Below are 18,992 nucleotides of genomic sequence, written 5' to 3' on the forward strand. Positions count from 1 at the left end.
CAACTAGAGGTGTGGTTCAGTTGACTTGAGGACAGGGACAGTAACACATCTGCAGACTCACAGCTTCTGTGGTGATCCCAGTTATTACTTGTGTCTCCAGAGCAGTAGGCTCAGGTTGTATCCAGTCCTGCCAACTTTGAATGCCCAAACCCAAGTGGGTAAGGAGAATAAGAAAGGAATCCCTCAAGATTCATCCCATATGCAGCCACCAAACCCAGTCACTTTTGCTGATGCCAACAAGTGCTTGCTGACAGGAGCTTGATATGAATGTCTCCTAAGAGGCTCTGCCAGAGCCTTACTAATACAGATGAGGATGCTTGCAGCTAACCATCAGACTGAGCATGGGGAGCCCAATGTAGGAGTTAGATAAAGTACTGAAGGAGCTGAAGGGGTTGCAACCCCATAGGAAGAACAACAATATCAACCAATCAGACCCCCCAGAGCTCCCATATACTAAACCACAAACCAAAGAGTACATCTAGGGAGACCCATGGCTCCAGCTGCATATTTGGCAGAGGATGGCATTGTCTGGCATCAATAGGGAGAGAAGCCACTGGTCCTGTGAAGGTTTGTTTCCCAAGTGTAGGGGAACACCAGGGTGTTGAGGTGAGTGTAAGTGTGAGCATCTTCATAGAAGCAGGAGGCTATTGGAGAGGAGGGAACTGGGAAAGGGGATAACATTTGAAATATTTGAAATACCCAATAAAAAAAAGAAAAAAAGGAAAGGGACCTCTAAAAGGTATGGTCTGATACATAAAGAGACAGAAGAAATTCTGGGAGTAGCTTTTAGAGCTATGAAAAAGCAGTGGATATGCAATAGCTTCAGCCATCAGCCTACCAGCTCCAGAACAACTGTGGAGAACAGTGTCCGAAGAGCACTCATTCTCTTTAGCAGCCAGATGGGAAAGAGGGGAAGAGAGTAAAACAAATCCTTCTGCCATGAACCAAAGCAAGATCAGAATTCTTGAAAGGAGTAATTCCTCCTCAGCCTTTTCTCCAGTCTCACCTGGGGCCCTGGCTTGCGTCACCACAGTACAGTTAGCCCAGCAGCAGAGAAAGAGTGACAAAGAGAGGTGTGGTTTCTGCAGCCTTGATGTACTCAACCTACCAAGCGATCTTCATTTCTGTTTCCAAAATATTACAATGGAATGCAGGTCTTATCCTAACCTAATCTAGTGAGTCCTGTTTTATGAAGAGATACAGTTTAAAATCTACTAAGAAACTACCAGCATTAGTCTGGAGGAGTTTCCTCCAGGAAGTCTTCAAACCTGAGGTCCTAAGGGTTGTTCTCGTGAGAGTACTCCCTGAAGTAATCAGTACTGTTAACTTTGTAAACCTTTTGGCAATAATAGATCCCACAGGCATTGAGAAAATAATGATCTGTGGCTGGGAATACAGTTTAGTGTTAGAGTGTTTGCCTCACATGTGTAAGGATTTCATTCAGTCTCAGCAGCAAAATGGTAAAAGCAATGATCTGAAACAGAATTACCTTAAATTCCTCTGAATTTCAGAATTTTATTGATGGGTCTCAGTCTACCCTATGGACTCGAGGTTTTCAAGCCTTTGTCTCAGTGTTCAAGTTAAAGGTTTCAGTTCTGAGGATAGTTTGAAGTATGGCTGATAGAGGAACAGCTGTCACTCAAAGCTACAGGTATATGTTTCAGGAGTGGCTACCGAAATCTTTGGCAGTGAAAACTTTCATGTCAATTAAATGATATTTACATATAACCTATATATACTCTATCATATATTTTCAATTATCTATAGATTGACTACGATGTCTAAGTATCTTCTTATGCTCAATATACACCTATATATTTGTGGGCTTATTATAAGTTCTCATTCTTTAACCAAGAATTTGCAATTCTCCTACTTTTGCTTCCTGAGTGGCAGAAAAAAGTTTTTTTTCAAAAAATACATATACTTTTTTATTCATGATTACTTGCATCTTTGGATGCAGAATCTGTAGATACAAAGAGCTAACTTATTGTTCATCAACTGGATTATATTTCATAAACTAATAACTACTAGATGGTCCAAAATCCTTGTCTCTGTTCGTACTCAAAACGTTCACTTATGGAATCTGGAGAGATGGTTCAGCAGCTAAGAACACTTGTTGCTCTTCTAGAAGACCCAGACTGGATTCCCAGAACCCACACTGTGGCAAACAACTGTCTGTATACCTTATTTCAGGAGATCCGATGCCCTCTTTTGGTCTCTGATGGCATCAGGCACACTCATGACACACAGACATACAGGTAGACAAACACCCATACACATAAAATTTAAAAAATAAATCAATATTTTTAAAAACTAAAAGAAAAGCATTCTAATTTTTCTAATTAAATGAAATTATATCATAGAAAAAATAAAAACACATGCATATCCATGTGTGCATGTGTAGACTAGCTTATAATATAACAGACTCTGTTGTATTATTTTCATTAAGGTAAGTCTGCTATTTCTGGAATAATAGCAAGAATTGACAGACTTAAGATAAAAGGTATCTTTGCAAGTGTAAAGACCACAGTATAAAGAGACAGTTGCAGAATGTGAGGAAGGCTGTTTACCTTTAAGGTCTGAAAATGGTTTGCTCTGGTAACATAAACATTCTCTAAACAGGTTTTTCTGTGACACTGGCTACCTATGCGCTGTGTGCTCACTTGATTCTTGCTATACAGTAATTCGCAGCCTGTGATCTAACTGTGGCAATGTCATTTAAACATTGTTCTTGGTCTCTGATACTCTTAGCCTGTTGACTGCTCTAATTTCCTATTCACAGTCAGTTTTTATAAACAGTGTGATTCACAGCCATGTCTTCATTCCAGCTTTGTGATGTCACTACTATAAAAATTTTTAAATACTTCTAGTTACACAGAAGTAGTTAACAGTTTGTAAAAGGCGCCAGCACCGAGACTATATTGGTTAGCACTGTATTGGAGCTTTGGTTTTTTAACAGAAAAGCAGACATATAAGATGAACTTGAGGAAGTGTTGTACTGCAGTTACAGCATCCCATCTTTTCCTCCAGTATCAAGCTGGGCTGAAAACACAGCCAACTGTAAGTCATAAAAAAAGAAAATATAGGACACATCATTCTCAGTCTTTGAAAGTTGAGCACATGGCTTCCTCTTTTGTCTCTGTGTGCCTGGGTGTGACTACACTGAAATGGAGCTTGTAAAGCAAACCATCCCTGCCTGTGTTGCATAATATATATTTCAGATAATCTGGCCACTGTGGGACAATCATTACAATATTTTTAAAATTTCTAGTTGTAGCATGTATCAAATTTCAAGGTTGGGAAGGTCAGAATTTATATACTACTGTTCACCAGAATTTGGGGGTAGTAATGTTACACATTTAATTCAATGAAAGTTTGCTTGTCTGCAAGGACATTTATAAAAGTTCAGGTTGCATAGCTCTCTTCCTCATTGTCCATTTGAGAATTTTTATAGACTCATTCTTATCTCAAAGCTGCTTTATAGTTTTGGCTTTTCAAAGCAGTGATAATCATTGTAAAACACCAACTGTCACTTTCTGTCACTCCCTACATACTAGAACCTTATGTAAGAACAGTGATCACAGAATCTGGAATTGAACCAGGGTGTCTCCAGACTATATGCATAACTTGACATTTAACCTATCCTAATCGTCTCCATTAACATTTCTCTCTATATTCCTGTGTCCCCTTTGGTAGAAAACACAACAGAAACTCAAAGGCTGGAAGTGCCTAGTTGTTGCTATCATTACAAAGCTATCAGAGACACAAATCAGAGTTGTAAATCAATAAAGAGCTAATAAAATATTAAACCTACAAGGATGTTTTCAAATGCCTGCTTTGGTAAAGAATGCTATGTAGTGTGGTTGCATAGTACTTTTCCTTGATTCTGAATGAAGGGGGGTTAAACATTTAGATGTTCAGTCAAAAGTTATCCATACCTCCTCCAAATATGCTTTGAAATTCTAAAATGTCAGTAATATCCTTGCTTAGTAAATGTTGAAAAGAAAGATGCTATATAAGCATCAATTGCTTTCAGAAAATCTTATTGTGCCCTTGAACTACAATGAGAAACCGAGGTCCTTTATTTTAAGGACTGCATTCATTCATATAACATGTTCTGTATACTCCTTCTCTCATTCGTTCCATACTGTCCGCCATGTTTTTTCCTTCTACCTTCATGGATTCTCTCTCTCTCTCTCTCTCTCTCTCTCTTTCTCTCTCTCTCTCTTTCTCTCTCTGCGTGTGTGTGTGTGTGTGTGTGTCTGTAAATGTGTGTGTCTCTCTGTTGCTCTTATTAAAATTTAAAGAAAAAGCAACAATTAGTCTGTTTAGCGTTTCCTTTTCTATGTTGGCTTAGTGATACCTACCAGGGCCTGGGCAACATTGAAAGACCAAATCCCATTCATTCTCCTGCTCCCAGGGCCCATGAATTGTCAATAGTTTCTAAGCTGGGAATGGGAATTCAAGACTGTATCCCACCTATGACAGGATTTTTTTTCACTGACTTGGTCATATGCACACAGTCCCACCCACTATAGATTCTTATGTGCAATTGTTATGTCTAACAAACATGTTTCCATGCAGACATCCACCACACGTGGCTCTTATCCTCTTCCTGCTTCCTCTTCTACATGGTCCCTGAGCATTATCAGGAAGGCATATAATTAAATGTCCCATATACAGTGAGCCCTGCATAGGCAGGTGGTTCATTTTGAACATTTTCCCATATATTGCATTTGATATTTTCAGTTATAATATTTATAAACTCTCTCATCCTAAAGTCATTATAACACTTTAGAAGTATCAGCATAAAACTTTTAATTCTTGTGCTCTAGATATATTGAGAAGTTGCATTTTAATATTTTATATTTTTTTTCAAAATCTTAATTGTGAGGAGCCAGACTGACCTAAAGCTCTCTCAGAGACCCTGATGAAAGGAGGTATTTAATGGATACTTCCCATGTAAAACTGTGTGTTCCATGGTCTCTTTCTCTGAATAATGTTTGGCTATAGGTCTGTATTTGTTCCCATCTGCTGCAGGAGGAATCCTCTCTGATGATGACTGAGCAAGTTATTGATTTGTGAGTATAGCAGAATATCATTAATAATTTTATCACTACTTATTTTTAAAGACCAGTAGTGTTTTATTTACCCTAGGTCCTTGGACTATCTAGTCTCTGGTTCTTGGTCTGCCAAGCAGTATAGGGTATGAGTTCTGTCTCATGGAATGGACCTTCAGTCAAATCATGTGTTAAGTGGTTACTCCCACAAACTTTGTACCACATTGTCTCCTCATATTTTTTCAGAAAGGATGATGTTGTAGTTCTTAAAGATCTTGCTGGCATAAGTTATCAGCTTATGTAGAGCCTCCTGGACTCCCTGCTATTGCTTTTGTCTGCTTTGCTTCTTATCTTCTCTATTTCTCATCCCACATCATTCTACTCAACAGCCTTATTCATGCTGGTTTGGGTCACTTAACTTTAACTTTCTTGAAGAATACATCAGTTAGAGATTTCTCTAGTGTCTGTCACATGTACATAACAAACAATCATCACACACATTTATTGTCCATGCAGAATCACTCTACACATATGCATGCAGTTCAGCCAGGATATCAAAACATAAGATAAACTTCTTTGGACATGAAAAACATTTGTGACTATTGAATCTGGAAAAGCTAGAAGTCAATATGGTGAATTTGAAATTCATTATTCCCCTTTACTTTCCCTTCTCCCATCTTATTCTTTGCCCATTATTACTTTGTTTTTATGTATAGTAAGAGATTATCACAAAATGAGAGGCTGATTCAATTATAAGCAGCTTCTAGTAAAACAAAATATTTTTTAGTTCTTCCCACTTTGTGAAAAAGGTGGAGGGTGTCCTAAAATGAGCAGCAATGTTCTTTCATGACGATAATCCTTACAAAGGATTTCATGGTAGAAAGGTAGTATAACAAGAAGATATATGTAAGCATAGAAGATTGGATGTGTCTGTGCCACCACGCTCCTTCCATGGGAAATGGAAGTCTAGAGAAGGAAATTGGCAACACTAGGATGACTCTAGCTTACATTGTCATGGCTTTGAGACCAAGAATAGGGACAGGTAGTGCACAAACCAAGTATACATTTTATTTTATTTTGGCCTAGAATTGAACTGTTAATGAAGCATATTGAATGAAATATCATTGTATTTTCTTTGATGGGAAGGAAATGTTACATTTGGGACTCTAGTAAGAACCTAGAATCTCTGTCTCAACCACACTGTTTCTGCCCTGAGTTATACATAGTACTTCAGAGGCCAATTGAGCTCACAGAGAAAAATGTGTCACACGTTATATCCTACTGTCCATAGAGGTCATAACAAATAATAATACAACCCCTTGTGCATAGGAAAGAAGAGGTTGTCTAAGGAGGGGCTGCTGTGATATTTAGGGTGGAAGGGTTTCTCACCACAGTTCTGGTGGAAAAAGCTTCTTCTCAGTTTTAGCTATCTAGAACCAATAACCAGTCTCAATGTAAGGAGTATGGGAAATATTAAAGGTGTATTGTGGATGAGAAATGTCAAGCCTCATTTCTATAGTAGCAGACTCACTACTGAGAGTTGACTTGACTATCAGGATACTTTGTCTACTTGGTTTTGTGACAAGATCTTAATCTTTGTTTTGGGCTGGTCTATTCTAATGTAGCCTAGGCTTACCTAACTTGTTAATACCATTTTGCATTGGTCTCCTGAGTACTTAGATTATGGGTTTGTACTATTGCACCAGTTACAAAAGTAGTTTGGATATCTATGAGTTAAAACTATAATCACTGAAGATGGCTATGTATAATGGTGTGGTCATATGAGTTTGGCAAGTAGCTTTGTGGTTTACAGCTAAAGGAAATGCCCCTTGGTGGAATTACATTGGTTCATGAAAGCTGGAGTTTATAGAATTTTCTCCCTGTTTTAAATATATTTTATTTTACTTTATTTTGTTTTTTATTAATGGGAGAATTGTCAAAATTAAGGGAGCCAGAACAACAAATAATAATCTTAGGTAAGATTGCAGAAATACTCTTCGGTACATATGAATGAACCTTACTCTCAGATTAGAGATCACAATGAAAGTTATTTAAGACATTGATGGACTTCAGAATAGCCTATACCTGATTATCTCCTGTATTGTTCTATCCTATCTCTATTTTAAGTACTTTCTTTAATGCCTCTTTCACATCCTTGTTCCTTAGGCTATACATGAATGGGTTCATCATTGATGTTACTACTGAGTAGAACACGGAGATTACCTTATCCCTTTCATTCATCTTCTTTGAGTTTGGCTGCATATAAGTAAATATTGTTGAGCCATAGAAGAAGATAACAACAATGAAATGGGAACTGCAGGTAGAGAAGACCTTGAGTCTCCCCTCACTTGAATGTATTTGAACCACAGTGGAGATAATATTCCAATAGGAGAAAAGAATAAGAGAGACAGGACCTAGGAGAATTATTATACCCATTGCAAATATGACCATTTCAGCTGTGTAGGTTTCTTCTGAAGCCAGCTTTAAGAGTGCAGGAGGCTCACAAAAGTAATGATTGATTAGGTTTGGTCCCTGGTATGGCAAGCATAAAGTAAATGATGTATCTATTACAGACACAAATATTCCACTAGCCCAGGATCCTACAACTAGCAAAACACAAACCCTCTGTGTCATGATGGTTGAGTAGTGCAGGGGCTTACAGACAGCTACATACCGGTCATAGGACATGACTGCCAGCAGAGAGCTTTCTGTACACCCCATTATGAGGAAAAAAAACATCTGCATTGAGCACCCAGCAAATGAAATGGTCTTTCTGACACCTAGAAAGTGGACTAGCATCTTGGGAACAATGGTTGTAGAAAAGCAGAGATCATTCAATGACAGGATTTTTAGAAAGAAGTACATTGGTGTATGAAGTCGGGAGTCAACATGAATGAGGAGAATGATGAGCAGGTTCCCAAACACAGTGATCAGGTAGATGATGAGAAATACCACAAACAGCAGGATCTGAGTCTGATGATCTGAAGAAAGGCCCAGCAAGATGAACTCAGTCAGATAAGTGTCGTTTAATTTGCCCATGAATGTTACTCCTTCTACAAATCAGCATACACAGAACAATCACATGCTGACTGTGATGGTCAAATCCAGAAAGTAAAATTACCATGGGAAGAAAGAAAATTGATTAAAAAAACATTGTAGGCATTTAAGATGCTATATTTTCTGCACAGCTATACTGCTTTTAAAAGAAGTTGATTGATGGGTACATTGAAAACAGGACCATTCTCAGCAATTATTGATGACAGAGTGCTATTATCTATGGAGTCATTGTTCAACAGTGGTGTGGAAAATTCCAGAAAACTTCCTCAGGTCAATGACATATTGTTAATCTAACATGCAAAATTACATGTTGTGATAAATATCAAGACTATATATCAAGGGTACAAATATATTACATGGCTTTGAAAAACAATAAAGAAACCTTCCTTAGGTGAGAAAGCCCTACTCTTACTTTCTAGTTTACTGTTCAGAGAATAAGTTAGCCTTGATGTAATCAAATATCAGATGTCAATAGTCATCTTCACCATTTTCTTTTAATGGAATTCTCTGTCATATCCTCCAGTGACACTTCCCAAAGATGAATCAAAAAGTTATAACCCTTGTTACAGCATAGAAACAAATAGAAGACATGTGACCAGAATTAGGCAGTATCACGTAAGGATTCTTTCATGAAATCCAGATGCAGTCACAGAAACTGTCTGAAAAGGACAATGTCAAGTGTCCTAATAGTACTTGGCTTCATTCATGCTGTGGTTTGGCAGACTGTTCAATTGACTAGATGTGTGCATTGGCAGGAAACCAGGCATTGTTGCAAGCCAGGCAGGATACTCGGTCACTATCTATACTTTGGTGTACATCTTCAACAATTGGTGTGATGATGGGATACAAGATAAAAGATAAGTGACCAGAAAAGAGTATAGAAAATAGGTGGTGGAACATAAAGCTGAAGTGGATGTTCCTAGGAAAAATGAAGTACCCATGTTAGAATTCTCTACAGAGGGTCTGGAAAGATGGCTCAGTGGTTAAGAGCACTGACTACTCTTCCAGAGGTATTGAGTTCAATTCCCAGCAACCACTTGGAAGCTCACAACCATCTATAATAGGCTCCAATGCCTTCTTCTGGTGTGTCTGACGATAGTGATAGTGTTCTCACATATATAAAATAAATATTTTTTAAAAGAAAATGTTCTTTAACAGTGTTATCAGGAACAAAAGTCAATCCAGTGTCTGGACCATATTAAAATAGGAAAAGTCAGAAACTTCAAGCATATATGTGTTTACACATATATGTTCAGGTGTACAGTAGAAACATATGAGTAGATTCATTGATCGAAGTCAATGGCTTATGATTTCTCAGTATATCTTGAGTCAAGACAACAGAGGTAAGCTTCAAGTAAAGAAGTGCTATCAAGGCTTCATCTAAATTTGGTCTAGTGTAATGTAAAGAAGGATACACAGGCTTAAGAACTAGCAAGATCATGTCTGAAAGCATGTTACAAAAACCAATGCAAATATGAAATATCTTGCCTCTCACTTTGGTTTGAGATGACATGAGGATGAGTGACAAAGTCACTGTCATCAATAATCAAAATAATTTTTGTTATATGCTTAAGACACTGTCATTTACAATATTCATTGATAATTAAATACAGTTCATGGATTGGAATTAGTATTTCTTAATTAAAATAGAAAAGAAAATACTGTCACAATAAGATAACCATGCTTTCTAGGAAATATTTCCTTCAGTATGTGTGTGTATTTTTGAGTATACATTTGGCTATTCTGTAAAATGTACTTCTTATTAAAGTTAATAATACTTTAATTTAATGACAAACTAATAATATGATATAATAAAATAATCTAATAATAAAAATTAAGAAGGCTTTAAGAAGAATATTGTTATAAGTCCAAAATGATTAAGAATGCCAATGAAAGTGCTGACCTCATTTTCCAATAGTTTTAATAAACAAATTTGCCATGTTCTAATATGGTGATTTTTTTCAGGCAAGAGCTTTGTTTATTCCCTGTATAATTTGGCAAATGTTAACATGCAGATTAATTAAATATTAGTAATTATATGTTCCTAAATATCTGACCATAATGTGTCTCTGAGGTTTTTCAAGTTAATAAATCTATCTTATTCCTAACATTCCATACATCTGCATTTCTTGGCATGAAATAATTTTTAAGGATTTGATTAGCTGAATGAATAAATGAACAATTGCAGGAGTTAATAGGATTCTCCTTAATACTGTCATTTATATACATGTGCATTCAAATAGTCCAAGTTCTATGTGATCTATTTAAAGCATAATAAAAAATCTTATATATTTGGTTGTGAGCCTAGCCTTTAACGGCTGAGCCATCTCTCCAGCCCCATAATAAAAAATCTTGAAGGCATAGTTTATATTTGTATAGAATTGGGTTATCCTTTGACAAGGAAAAACACAAGGTAATAATATGCCATACCTCTTGTGTATATAGCTGGCAGTTTTACAGTTGAGGAGAAAATGAAACATCAACTGTTGTGTCTCTTGTTCTAGCCCCAGGCAGAGTGTATCATTCCCTGCACATTCTTCTACTGCTGCCTACAGAACCCACAAAAATCTGTGTTAGTACTTTCCTGCTCTGGCTTTCTCCCATTTGCAGAGTAATCAACTATGAACAGCTGAAGCTCTACTATATATTGTAAGCAATACCCCCATAATTACAGGGGCTTCACTGAGAACTGATCATGAGGACAGCAAAAGAGGAAGAAAATTCCACTGTGGATAAGACTGAATACTCAATGAGCAGTGAGATACTGGTGGGAGGAAAATGATGATAGTTTTCTTAAAAATTTACCCATTTGCTTTCTTGGGGCTATTTTAGAACCAGAAACAGTGCTCTTTAAAGAGCTAAGATTTCTGAGGTTAAAAATTCTAAAGAAGGTGAGAGAAATGAAAAATATTCTCTCCCAAATAGACCACAGGTTAAAAATGAGATTTTTTCCTAATTTTATTTTTCTTGAATATTTTATGTATTTACCCTTAAAATGTTATCCCCTTTCCCCTCTCTTCTCTTGGAATAGATTGAAGGTTTCTGAAGTTAAGGGTTGTCTCGTTTCCTTCTGAGTCATCCTCCCTGGTCACCGCAACATCTTTCTCCTTACCAGTGGCATGGAGAAGAGGAAGCACAGATATGGGGACCTCACACTGAGTACTTTAGATGCCTGGAACTCTTTCTTAGCTGCAGATCTGGAGTTGGGGTCCAGTGATTCTCAGGCTTCTCTCCTGGCAGCTGGAATGGAAACAGATGTTGTAGTATTCCTGTTGCCTACTGTAGGTACATGGCTTTCAAGCACCAGCACTTATCTCAATCATTTTATATGAAGAGTTCTTTTATAATCGAGATCTTGAGAGAGGATGCAAATATAATATTCCCTGGGGCTACTCTTGGCAATAACAATAGCACACTTTATTAACTTTATACACAATGAGATGCCTTGGGACATTTTGTTTTCTTGATTTGTTGCTGCAGATTGAATTCTACAAGTCTATTTTTCAAATTTTCTGTAAATATTACAAAGGTTTTGTATGTTCTGCATCTCACAATGACCCAATAGTCCCTCCTCTATGTATGGCAGCAAAATGAATTGTGAAGGACATACAAGAAGGGATCTTGACATGTCAACATTTCTATATTGATAGAAAAATTAAATTTGCATTCTTTTTAATAGTTCTCTAGTAAAATATTCAAAAATATTGTTATCTGAAAATGTCATAGATACTGTTATATTCTTTTAGCAGCTATATAAAAATATGATTAAGAAAATCTGGGGTTCTTATTTCTTGTATGATGGCCATCCTCTGCTACATATGTATCTGGGGTCTTGGATCCCTCCAGGTACACCCTTGGTTAATGGTCTAGGCTCTGGTAGAACTGGGTGGACAGGACAGCCTTTGTTGTTCTTCCAATGAGGGTAAAATCCCTCTCTGCTCCCCCAGACCTTCTGCCAGCTCCCCAACCAGGTTCTAAGAGCTCCATCTGATGACTGGCTCCAAATATCCACATCTGCATTGATCAGTTACTGGCCAGACCTCCCAAAGAACCACCACACCATGTTGCTGTCAATGAGCACCTCTTGATCATGGCAACAGTGTAGGGTTTGGTGTCTGAAGACATGATGCATCCCCAGGTGGGGCAGTACCCAGAAGGCCCTTCCTTCAATCTCTGTTCCATTTTCGACAGGAACATTTCTGGGTTAAAAACTTTGAGATGGGTAAGTGGCACCATCCCTCAACCAGGGGTCATGCCTATCTCCTGGAGGTGGTCTCTACAGATTCTATCTCCCCCTATTTTGGCCTTTTTGGCTAAAGTCATCACTGTTGGGTCCTGGGAGTGCCATATTTCTCTGTTACCTGAGACTGTCCAGTGGCTACCCCTAGTTCCTCATCTCCCTACTACATATTTTTTTCTTTTTCTTTTTTTTTTTTCGGAGCTGGGGACCGAACCCAGGGCCTTGCGCTTTCTAGGCAAGCGCTCTACCACTGAGCTAAATCCCCAACCTACATATTTTTGTTAGAGTTTCTAACCCGCTGTTTATCTCTCACATCCCCTCCATTTCCAGATATGACCCCCTTACATTCTCCCCTCCTCTCTCTCTCCCAGGTACCCCTCTTCCTCTACCTCCCACGATCATCATGCTCCCTGTTCAATGCACTACTGAAGCATCCACACCCAGGTCTTCCTTCCTTCTAAACTCCATATGGTCTGTGGGTTGAATCATGAGCATTGTGAGCTTTTGGGCTAATATCCACATATCAGTGAGTACAAAATCATGTGTATATTTTTGTGTCTGGGTTACCTCACTCAGGATGATATTTTCTAGTTCCACCCATTTACTCGTGAATTTCATGAAGTGATTGTTTTTAAGGTGAGTAGTACTCCATTGTGTAAATGTACCACATTTCTTTATCCATTCTTCTGTTGAGGGACATTTGGGTTGTTGCCAGCATCTGGCTATTACAAATAAGTCTGCTATGAACATAGTGGAACATGTGTTCTTGTTATATGTTGGAGCATTTTTGGGTAAATTCCCAGTAGTGGTATAGATGGGTCTTCAAGTAGAATTATTTCCAATAATCTCAGGAACTGACAGACTGATTTCCAAAGTGGGTTTACCAGCTTTCAGTCCCACCAGCAATAGAACAGTGTTCCTCTTTCTCCACATCCTCACCAACTTCTGCTGTCACCGGCTTTTTGACCTTAACCATTGTGATTGGTATGAGGTAGAATCTAGGGCTGTTTTGCATTTCCCTGATGACCATTTGTTAAAAATTGCTGTCTTTTTTTCCCACTGGATAGTTTCAGTTTCTTTGCTAAAGATCAAGTGGCCATAGGTGTGTGGGTCCATTTTGGGGTCTTCAGTTCTATACCAGTGATCTGCTTGCCTGTCTCTGCAGTTTTCAATCACTGTTGCTCTATAGTATAGATCGTGGTCAGAGATGTTGATTCCCCCAGAAGTTCTTTTATTATTGAGAACAGTTTTTGCTGTACTGGATTTTATGTTATTCCAAATGAATTTGAAAATTGTTCTTTCTATCTCTGTGTAGAATTAAGTAAGAGTTTTGATGAGGATTGCACTGAATGTATAGACTGGTTTTTTGGTAAGATGAACATTTTTACTCTATTAATCATGCCAATCCATGAGCCTGGGAAATCTTTCCCTCTTCTGAGGTCTTCTTCGATTTCTTTCTTCAGAGACTTGAAGTTCTTGTACAAATCTTTTGCTTGCTTGGTTAGCATTATGCCAAGATATTTTACATTACTTGTCACTATTGTGAAGGGTGTTGTTTGTTTGATTTCTTTCTCACCCCTTCTATCCTTCCCACTGGTATGTTTGGATTAATTTTATATCCAGCCACTTTGCTTAATTTGATAAAATCAGCTTTAGGAGTTTCCTGGTGGAATTTTTGGGGTTGATTATATGTACTATCATATCATCTGCAAATAGTAATATCTTGACTTCCTCCTTCCCAATTTGTATCCCTTTGATCTCCTTTTGGTCTAATTATTCTGGTCAGAACTTCCAATACTATATTGAATACGTAGGGAGAGAGTGGACAACATTGTTCCTGATTAGAATGGGATTGCTTTGAGTATCTCTCTGATTAATTTGATGTTGAATATTGGTTTGCTGTATATTGCTTTTATTTTATTTAAATATGAAACTTGAATTCCTGATTGCTCCAATAATTTTAATACGAATGGGTGTTAAATTTTGTCAAAGGCTTTTTCAGAATCTAGTGAGATAGTCACGTGGAGTTTTTCTTTGAGTTTGTTTATATAGTGGATAACATTGATGGATTTCCATACGTTGAACCACCCCTGCATTCCTGGGATGACACCTAGTTGATCATGAGAGATAACCATTTTGACATGTTCTTGGATTGTGTTTGTGAGAATCTTGAGTATTTTTGCATCAATATTCATAAGGCAAATTCATTTGTAGTTCTTTTTGTTGGGTCTGCTTGTGGTTTACATATAAATGTAACTGTGGGTTCATAGAAAGAATTTGGTAGTGTTTCTTCTGTTTTTATTTTATGGAATAGCTTGAGAAGTATTGCTACTAGATCTTCTTTGAAGGGACGACTGTATTCTGCACGAAAACAATCTGGCACTAGCCTTTATTTTTTATTTTTATTTTTATTTTTTTGGTTGTGAAGCTTCTAATGAAATGACTGCTTCTGTTTTCCTTGGGGATTATGGGACTGTGTAGATGGTTTACATGATTCTGATTTACCTTTGGTACATGGTATCTGTCTATAAAATCATCCAGTTCATCCAGATTTTCCAGTTTTATTGAGTATAGACATTTATAGTAGGATCTGATATTTTTTAATTGTTATGTTTTCCTTTTCATTCCTGATTTTGTTAATTTGAATGTTGTCTCTATGCCCACTGATTAGTCTGGCTAAGTGTTTAGGTGTCTTGCTGAATTTCTCAAAGAACCAGCTCCTAGTTTTGTTGATCTTTGTATAGTTCTTTCTGTTTCTACTTGGTTGATTTCAGTCATGAATTTGATTGTTTTCTGCCATCTACTCCTCTTGGGTGTATTTGCTTCTTTTTGTTCTAGAGATTTAGGTGTGCTGTCAAGCTGCTAATGTATGATCTCTACAATTTCTTTATGGAGGCATTCAGAGCAATGAGTTTTCCTCTTGGCATTGCTTTTATTATGTCCCATAAGTTTGGATTTGTTGTGACTTCATTTTCATTGAATTCTAAAAAGTCTTTAATTTCTTTCTGTATTTCTTCACTCATCAAATTATCATTGAGTAGATAGTTGTTCTGCTTCCACAAATATGTGGGCTTTCTGGAGTTGTTACTTTTGTTGTTGCTGTTGTTTTTGTTGTTGTTGTTGTTGTTGTTGTTGTTGTTGTTGTTGTTGTTGTTTTTGCTATTGAAGACTAGCTTTAGTTGATGGTACTCTGATAGAATACATGGGATTAATTCAATGTTCTTGTACCTGTTAGGTTTGCTTTCTATCAAATATATGGTCAATTTTTGAGAAGGCACCATATGGTACTGAAAAGAAAGTACATTCTTTTGTTTTAGGGTGAAATGTTCTGTACATATCTGTTAAATCCATTTGGTTCATAACTTCTTTTACTTACATCATGTCTCTGTGAAGTTTCTGTTTCCATGATCTCTCCTTTGGTGAGAGTGGGGTAGTGAAATATCTTACTATTATTGTATGAGTTTCAATGTGTACTTTGAGCTTCATTAATGTTTTTTTTGTTTCTTTGATTGTTTGTTTGCTTGTTTGCTTGATGGTTTACAAATGTGGATGCCTTTGCATTTGGGGCATAGATGTTCAGAATTGAGAGTTCATCTTGGTGGAATTTTCCTTTGGTGAGTATGTAGTGTCCTTCCCTACATTTTTATAAACTTTGGAAGAAAATCTATTTTATTGGCTATCAGAATGGCTACTCCAGCTTGGTTCTTGGACCCATTTGCTTGGAAAAATTTTTCACAGCCTTTTAATTTGAGGTAAAGTCTGTCTTTGTTACTGAAGTGTGTTTCCTGTATGCACAAAATGCAGAGTCCTGTTTATTTATTCAGTCTATTACCAGATATCTTTTTATTGAAGAATTGATTCCATTGATGTTGAGAGATATTAGGGATCAATGAGTGTTGCTTTCAGCTATTTTTGTTGATAGATGTGGACTTATGTTTGTGTGTTTCTCTGCTTTTGGATTTGTTGAGAAACGATTAATTTCTTGCATTTTGGGGGTGTAATTTGCCTCCTTATGTTGGACTTTTTCTTCCATTATCTTCTGTAGGAATGGAGTAGTGGAAAATTATTGTTTACAGAGGCACTCAGAGCAATGAGTTTTCCCCTTGGCACTGCTTTAAAATTATTGTTTAGATTTGGTTTTGTCTCTAAATACCTTGACTTCTCCATCTATGGTAATCGAGAGTTTTGCCTGGGCTGGTATTTTTGTTCTCTTATGTTCTATATGACATCTGCCCAAGATCTTCTAGCTTTTAGAGTCTCTGTTGAAAAGTGTAATGCAATTCTGATAGGGCTGCCTTTATATGTTACTTAACCTTTTTCCTTTACTGCTTTCAATATTCTTTCTTTATTCTGTGCCATTTGGTGTCTTGAATATTATGTGACTGAAAGAATTTCTTTCCTTGTCCCATCTGTTTGGTGTTCTATAGGCTTCTTCTATGTTTATGGGCATCCCTCTCTTTAGGTTAGGGGAGAGTTCTATAATTTTTTTGAAGAGGCTTGCTGGCCCATTTAGTTTGGAAATATTACTCTCTTCTATACCTATTATTCTTATCTTTTGTCTTTTCATTGTGTCTTGGATTTATTGAATGTTTTGAGATAGGAGCTTTTTGCTTTTTGTATTTTCCTTGAATATTGTGTTGATGTCTTCTATAGTATCTTCTAAGGCTGAGATTCTCCATTTATCTCTTGTATTGTTGGTAATGTTTTGTGTCTATGACTCCTGTTCTCTTTCTTAGGTTTTCCATCTCCAGGGCTGTCTCCCTTTGTGTTTTCTTTAATGATTCTATTTCCATTTTTAGATCCTGGATGGTTTTTCAATTTCTTCACGTTTGATTGTGGTCTCCTTTCTTTAAGGGATTTATGTGTTTCCTCTTTAAGGGCTTCTATTTGTTTACTTATGTTCTCCCGTGTTTCTTTAAGAGAATTATTTATGTCCTGCTTAAAGTCCTCTATCATCTTCATGAAATGAGAATAAAGATCTGAATCTAGCTTTATAGGTGTGTGGGGTATCCACAACTTGCTGTGGTGGTAGAACTGGGTTCTGATGTTGCCAAATCAAATTGGTTTCTGGTGCTTATGTTCTTATGTTTGCCTCTCCCCATCTGGTTATCTCTGGTGTTATCTGGCCTCCCTGTCTCTGAATGGAGCCTGTCTTTCATGTGTGCCTGTGATCCTGGATGTAACAGAAGCCCTAGGGGTTAAGCTGAAACTTGAATGTTGGGATCCAAAGCAGAGGCTATGCTCCAGGCACAGGTACAAACTGGAAGGCACTTGGTCTCTGACTTGGTGGGGTATCTGTGCCCATCAGTCCCATGGGTCCTGGTTAAACAGAGTATCATGGTGGGATTTGGGGTCCTACCTGTGATCCTGGGCATATCAGAATACCTGGGGAGTCAAGATGCAACTGGAGTGTGGGCTGTATGGGTTTGGATCCAGAGCCACGGAGAAACCAGAAGGTGAGAAAGTCCTCCTCAACTTTTTCCAGCCTCTTCCTTATTCAAACACAGGGGTCTCTGACTTCAGTCCATTGGTTAGATGTTGATATCTGCTTCTGTGTTAAACATCTACTTGTTGGGCCTCTTGGAGCCATGCTATGTTCCTGTCTACAAGCATACCACAGCTTCAGTAACTGTGTCAAACCCCAGGGCCTCCCTTTGTGCTGGATCCCAATTTAGGCCTGTCACTAGACCTCCTTTCCGTCAGGCTCTTCTCCATTTTTGTCCCTGCAGTTATATTATATGGAATCAATTTTGGGTTAGAGGTTTTGACTGTGGGATGGCAACTCCACCCCTCCTTTTTATGTCCTGTCTCCCCACTGGAGTTAGACTTTACAAGTTCCTTCTTCCATCTGCTGAGCCTTTCTTCTAAGGTCCCTCCCCTCTTTTGAGTCTTGAGCATCTCTCACCTACCAGGTCTCTGGTACAATGTAGAGAGTCCCCCCACCTCCCACCACCAAGGTTGCATATTTCCATTCATTTTGCTGGCTTCTTTAATTCTAGTGAATTATTATTTTCATTAATTTTTACAACTAATTATTTATTTTAATTGTACTGACTCTTCATTATTCATGTTTTTATTTATAGGAAACTTGTAGGTGTTGATAAATTTTTAATGAGATGAATGAAAAAGGAAACTGATCAAAAGCAGATGATTACATATGACATTTGTACAAGTCTCAGACCTGACAAGTATTAGAGTATATTGTTATTATTACCTATCTCTTGTTACAGAAAAAAACTGAAAATCTTTCCTTATAATTGGTTAATTAAATAGTGTCAAGGTAAACAGAACGAAATAGTGCAGGGTGATCTCTTAAACCTCACTCTGAAACTCTTTGCCATGTATTACACTAGCACTCAGTACCTTTCTAAAATAGTATTTAAGCTTTCAGGAGGCTATAGGACATCCAGCTAAAATTGAACTTTTTTTTGTTCTGACACTTCATTGGAGCTAGAATGAACAGGCCTGAAGAGGAAAAGAGTAAATTAAAGTAGATGACATAGGGTTATGGTGGGGTTTTTTTGCTTAATTTAAAGGCAAAGCCCTCATCCTAAATAAGTTATGAGCAGTTGATAGCTGTTGAGAATCAGTTTCCTTTAGCAATGTAAATGCTAGTGTTCTCATGCACCAGTGGA

General features: G+C 37.5%; 1 protein-coding gene across 1 annotated transcript; it reads right to left on the reverse strand.

Annotated features, from left to right (window-relative positions):
• Positions 1 to 7,166: 7,166 nt before the first annotated feature.
• On the reverse strand, positions 7,167 to 8,099 carry Or2d4 (olfactory receptor family 2 subfamily D member 4). The gene has a single exon (NM_001000201.1). It carries the CDS (start codon positions 8,097 to 8,099, stop codon positions 7,167 to 7,169), a length of 933 nt encoding a protein of 310 aa, NP_001000201.1.
• Positions 8,100 to 18,992: the final 10,893 nt, after the last annotated feature.

This window comes from Rattus norvegicus, chromosome 1, assembly GCF_021556685.1.
Source record: "Rattus norvegicus strain SHRSP/BbbUtx chromosome 1, alternate assembly SHRSP_T2T, whole genome shotgun sequence".
Classification (NCBI taxonomy): domain Eukaryota; kingdom Metazoa; phylum Chordata; class Mammalia; order Rodentia; family Muridae; genus Rattus; species Rattus norvegicus.

Excerpts from the sequence above, each read along its gene's own strand:
- Or2d4 (NM_001000201.1), bottom strand. The coding sequence starts at position 8,099 with ATGGGCAAATTAAACGACACTTATCTGACTGAGTTCATCTTGCTGGGC.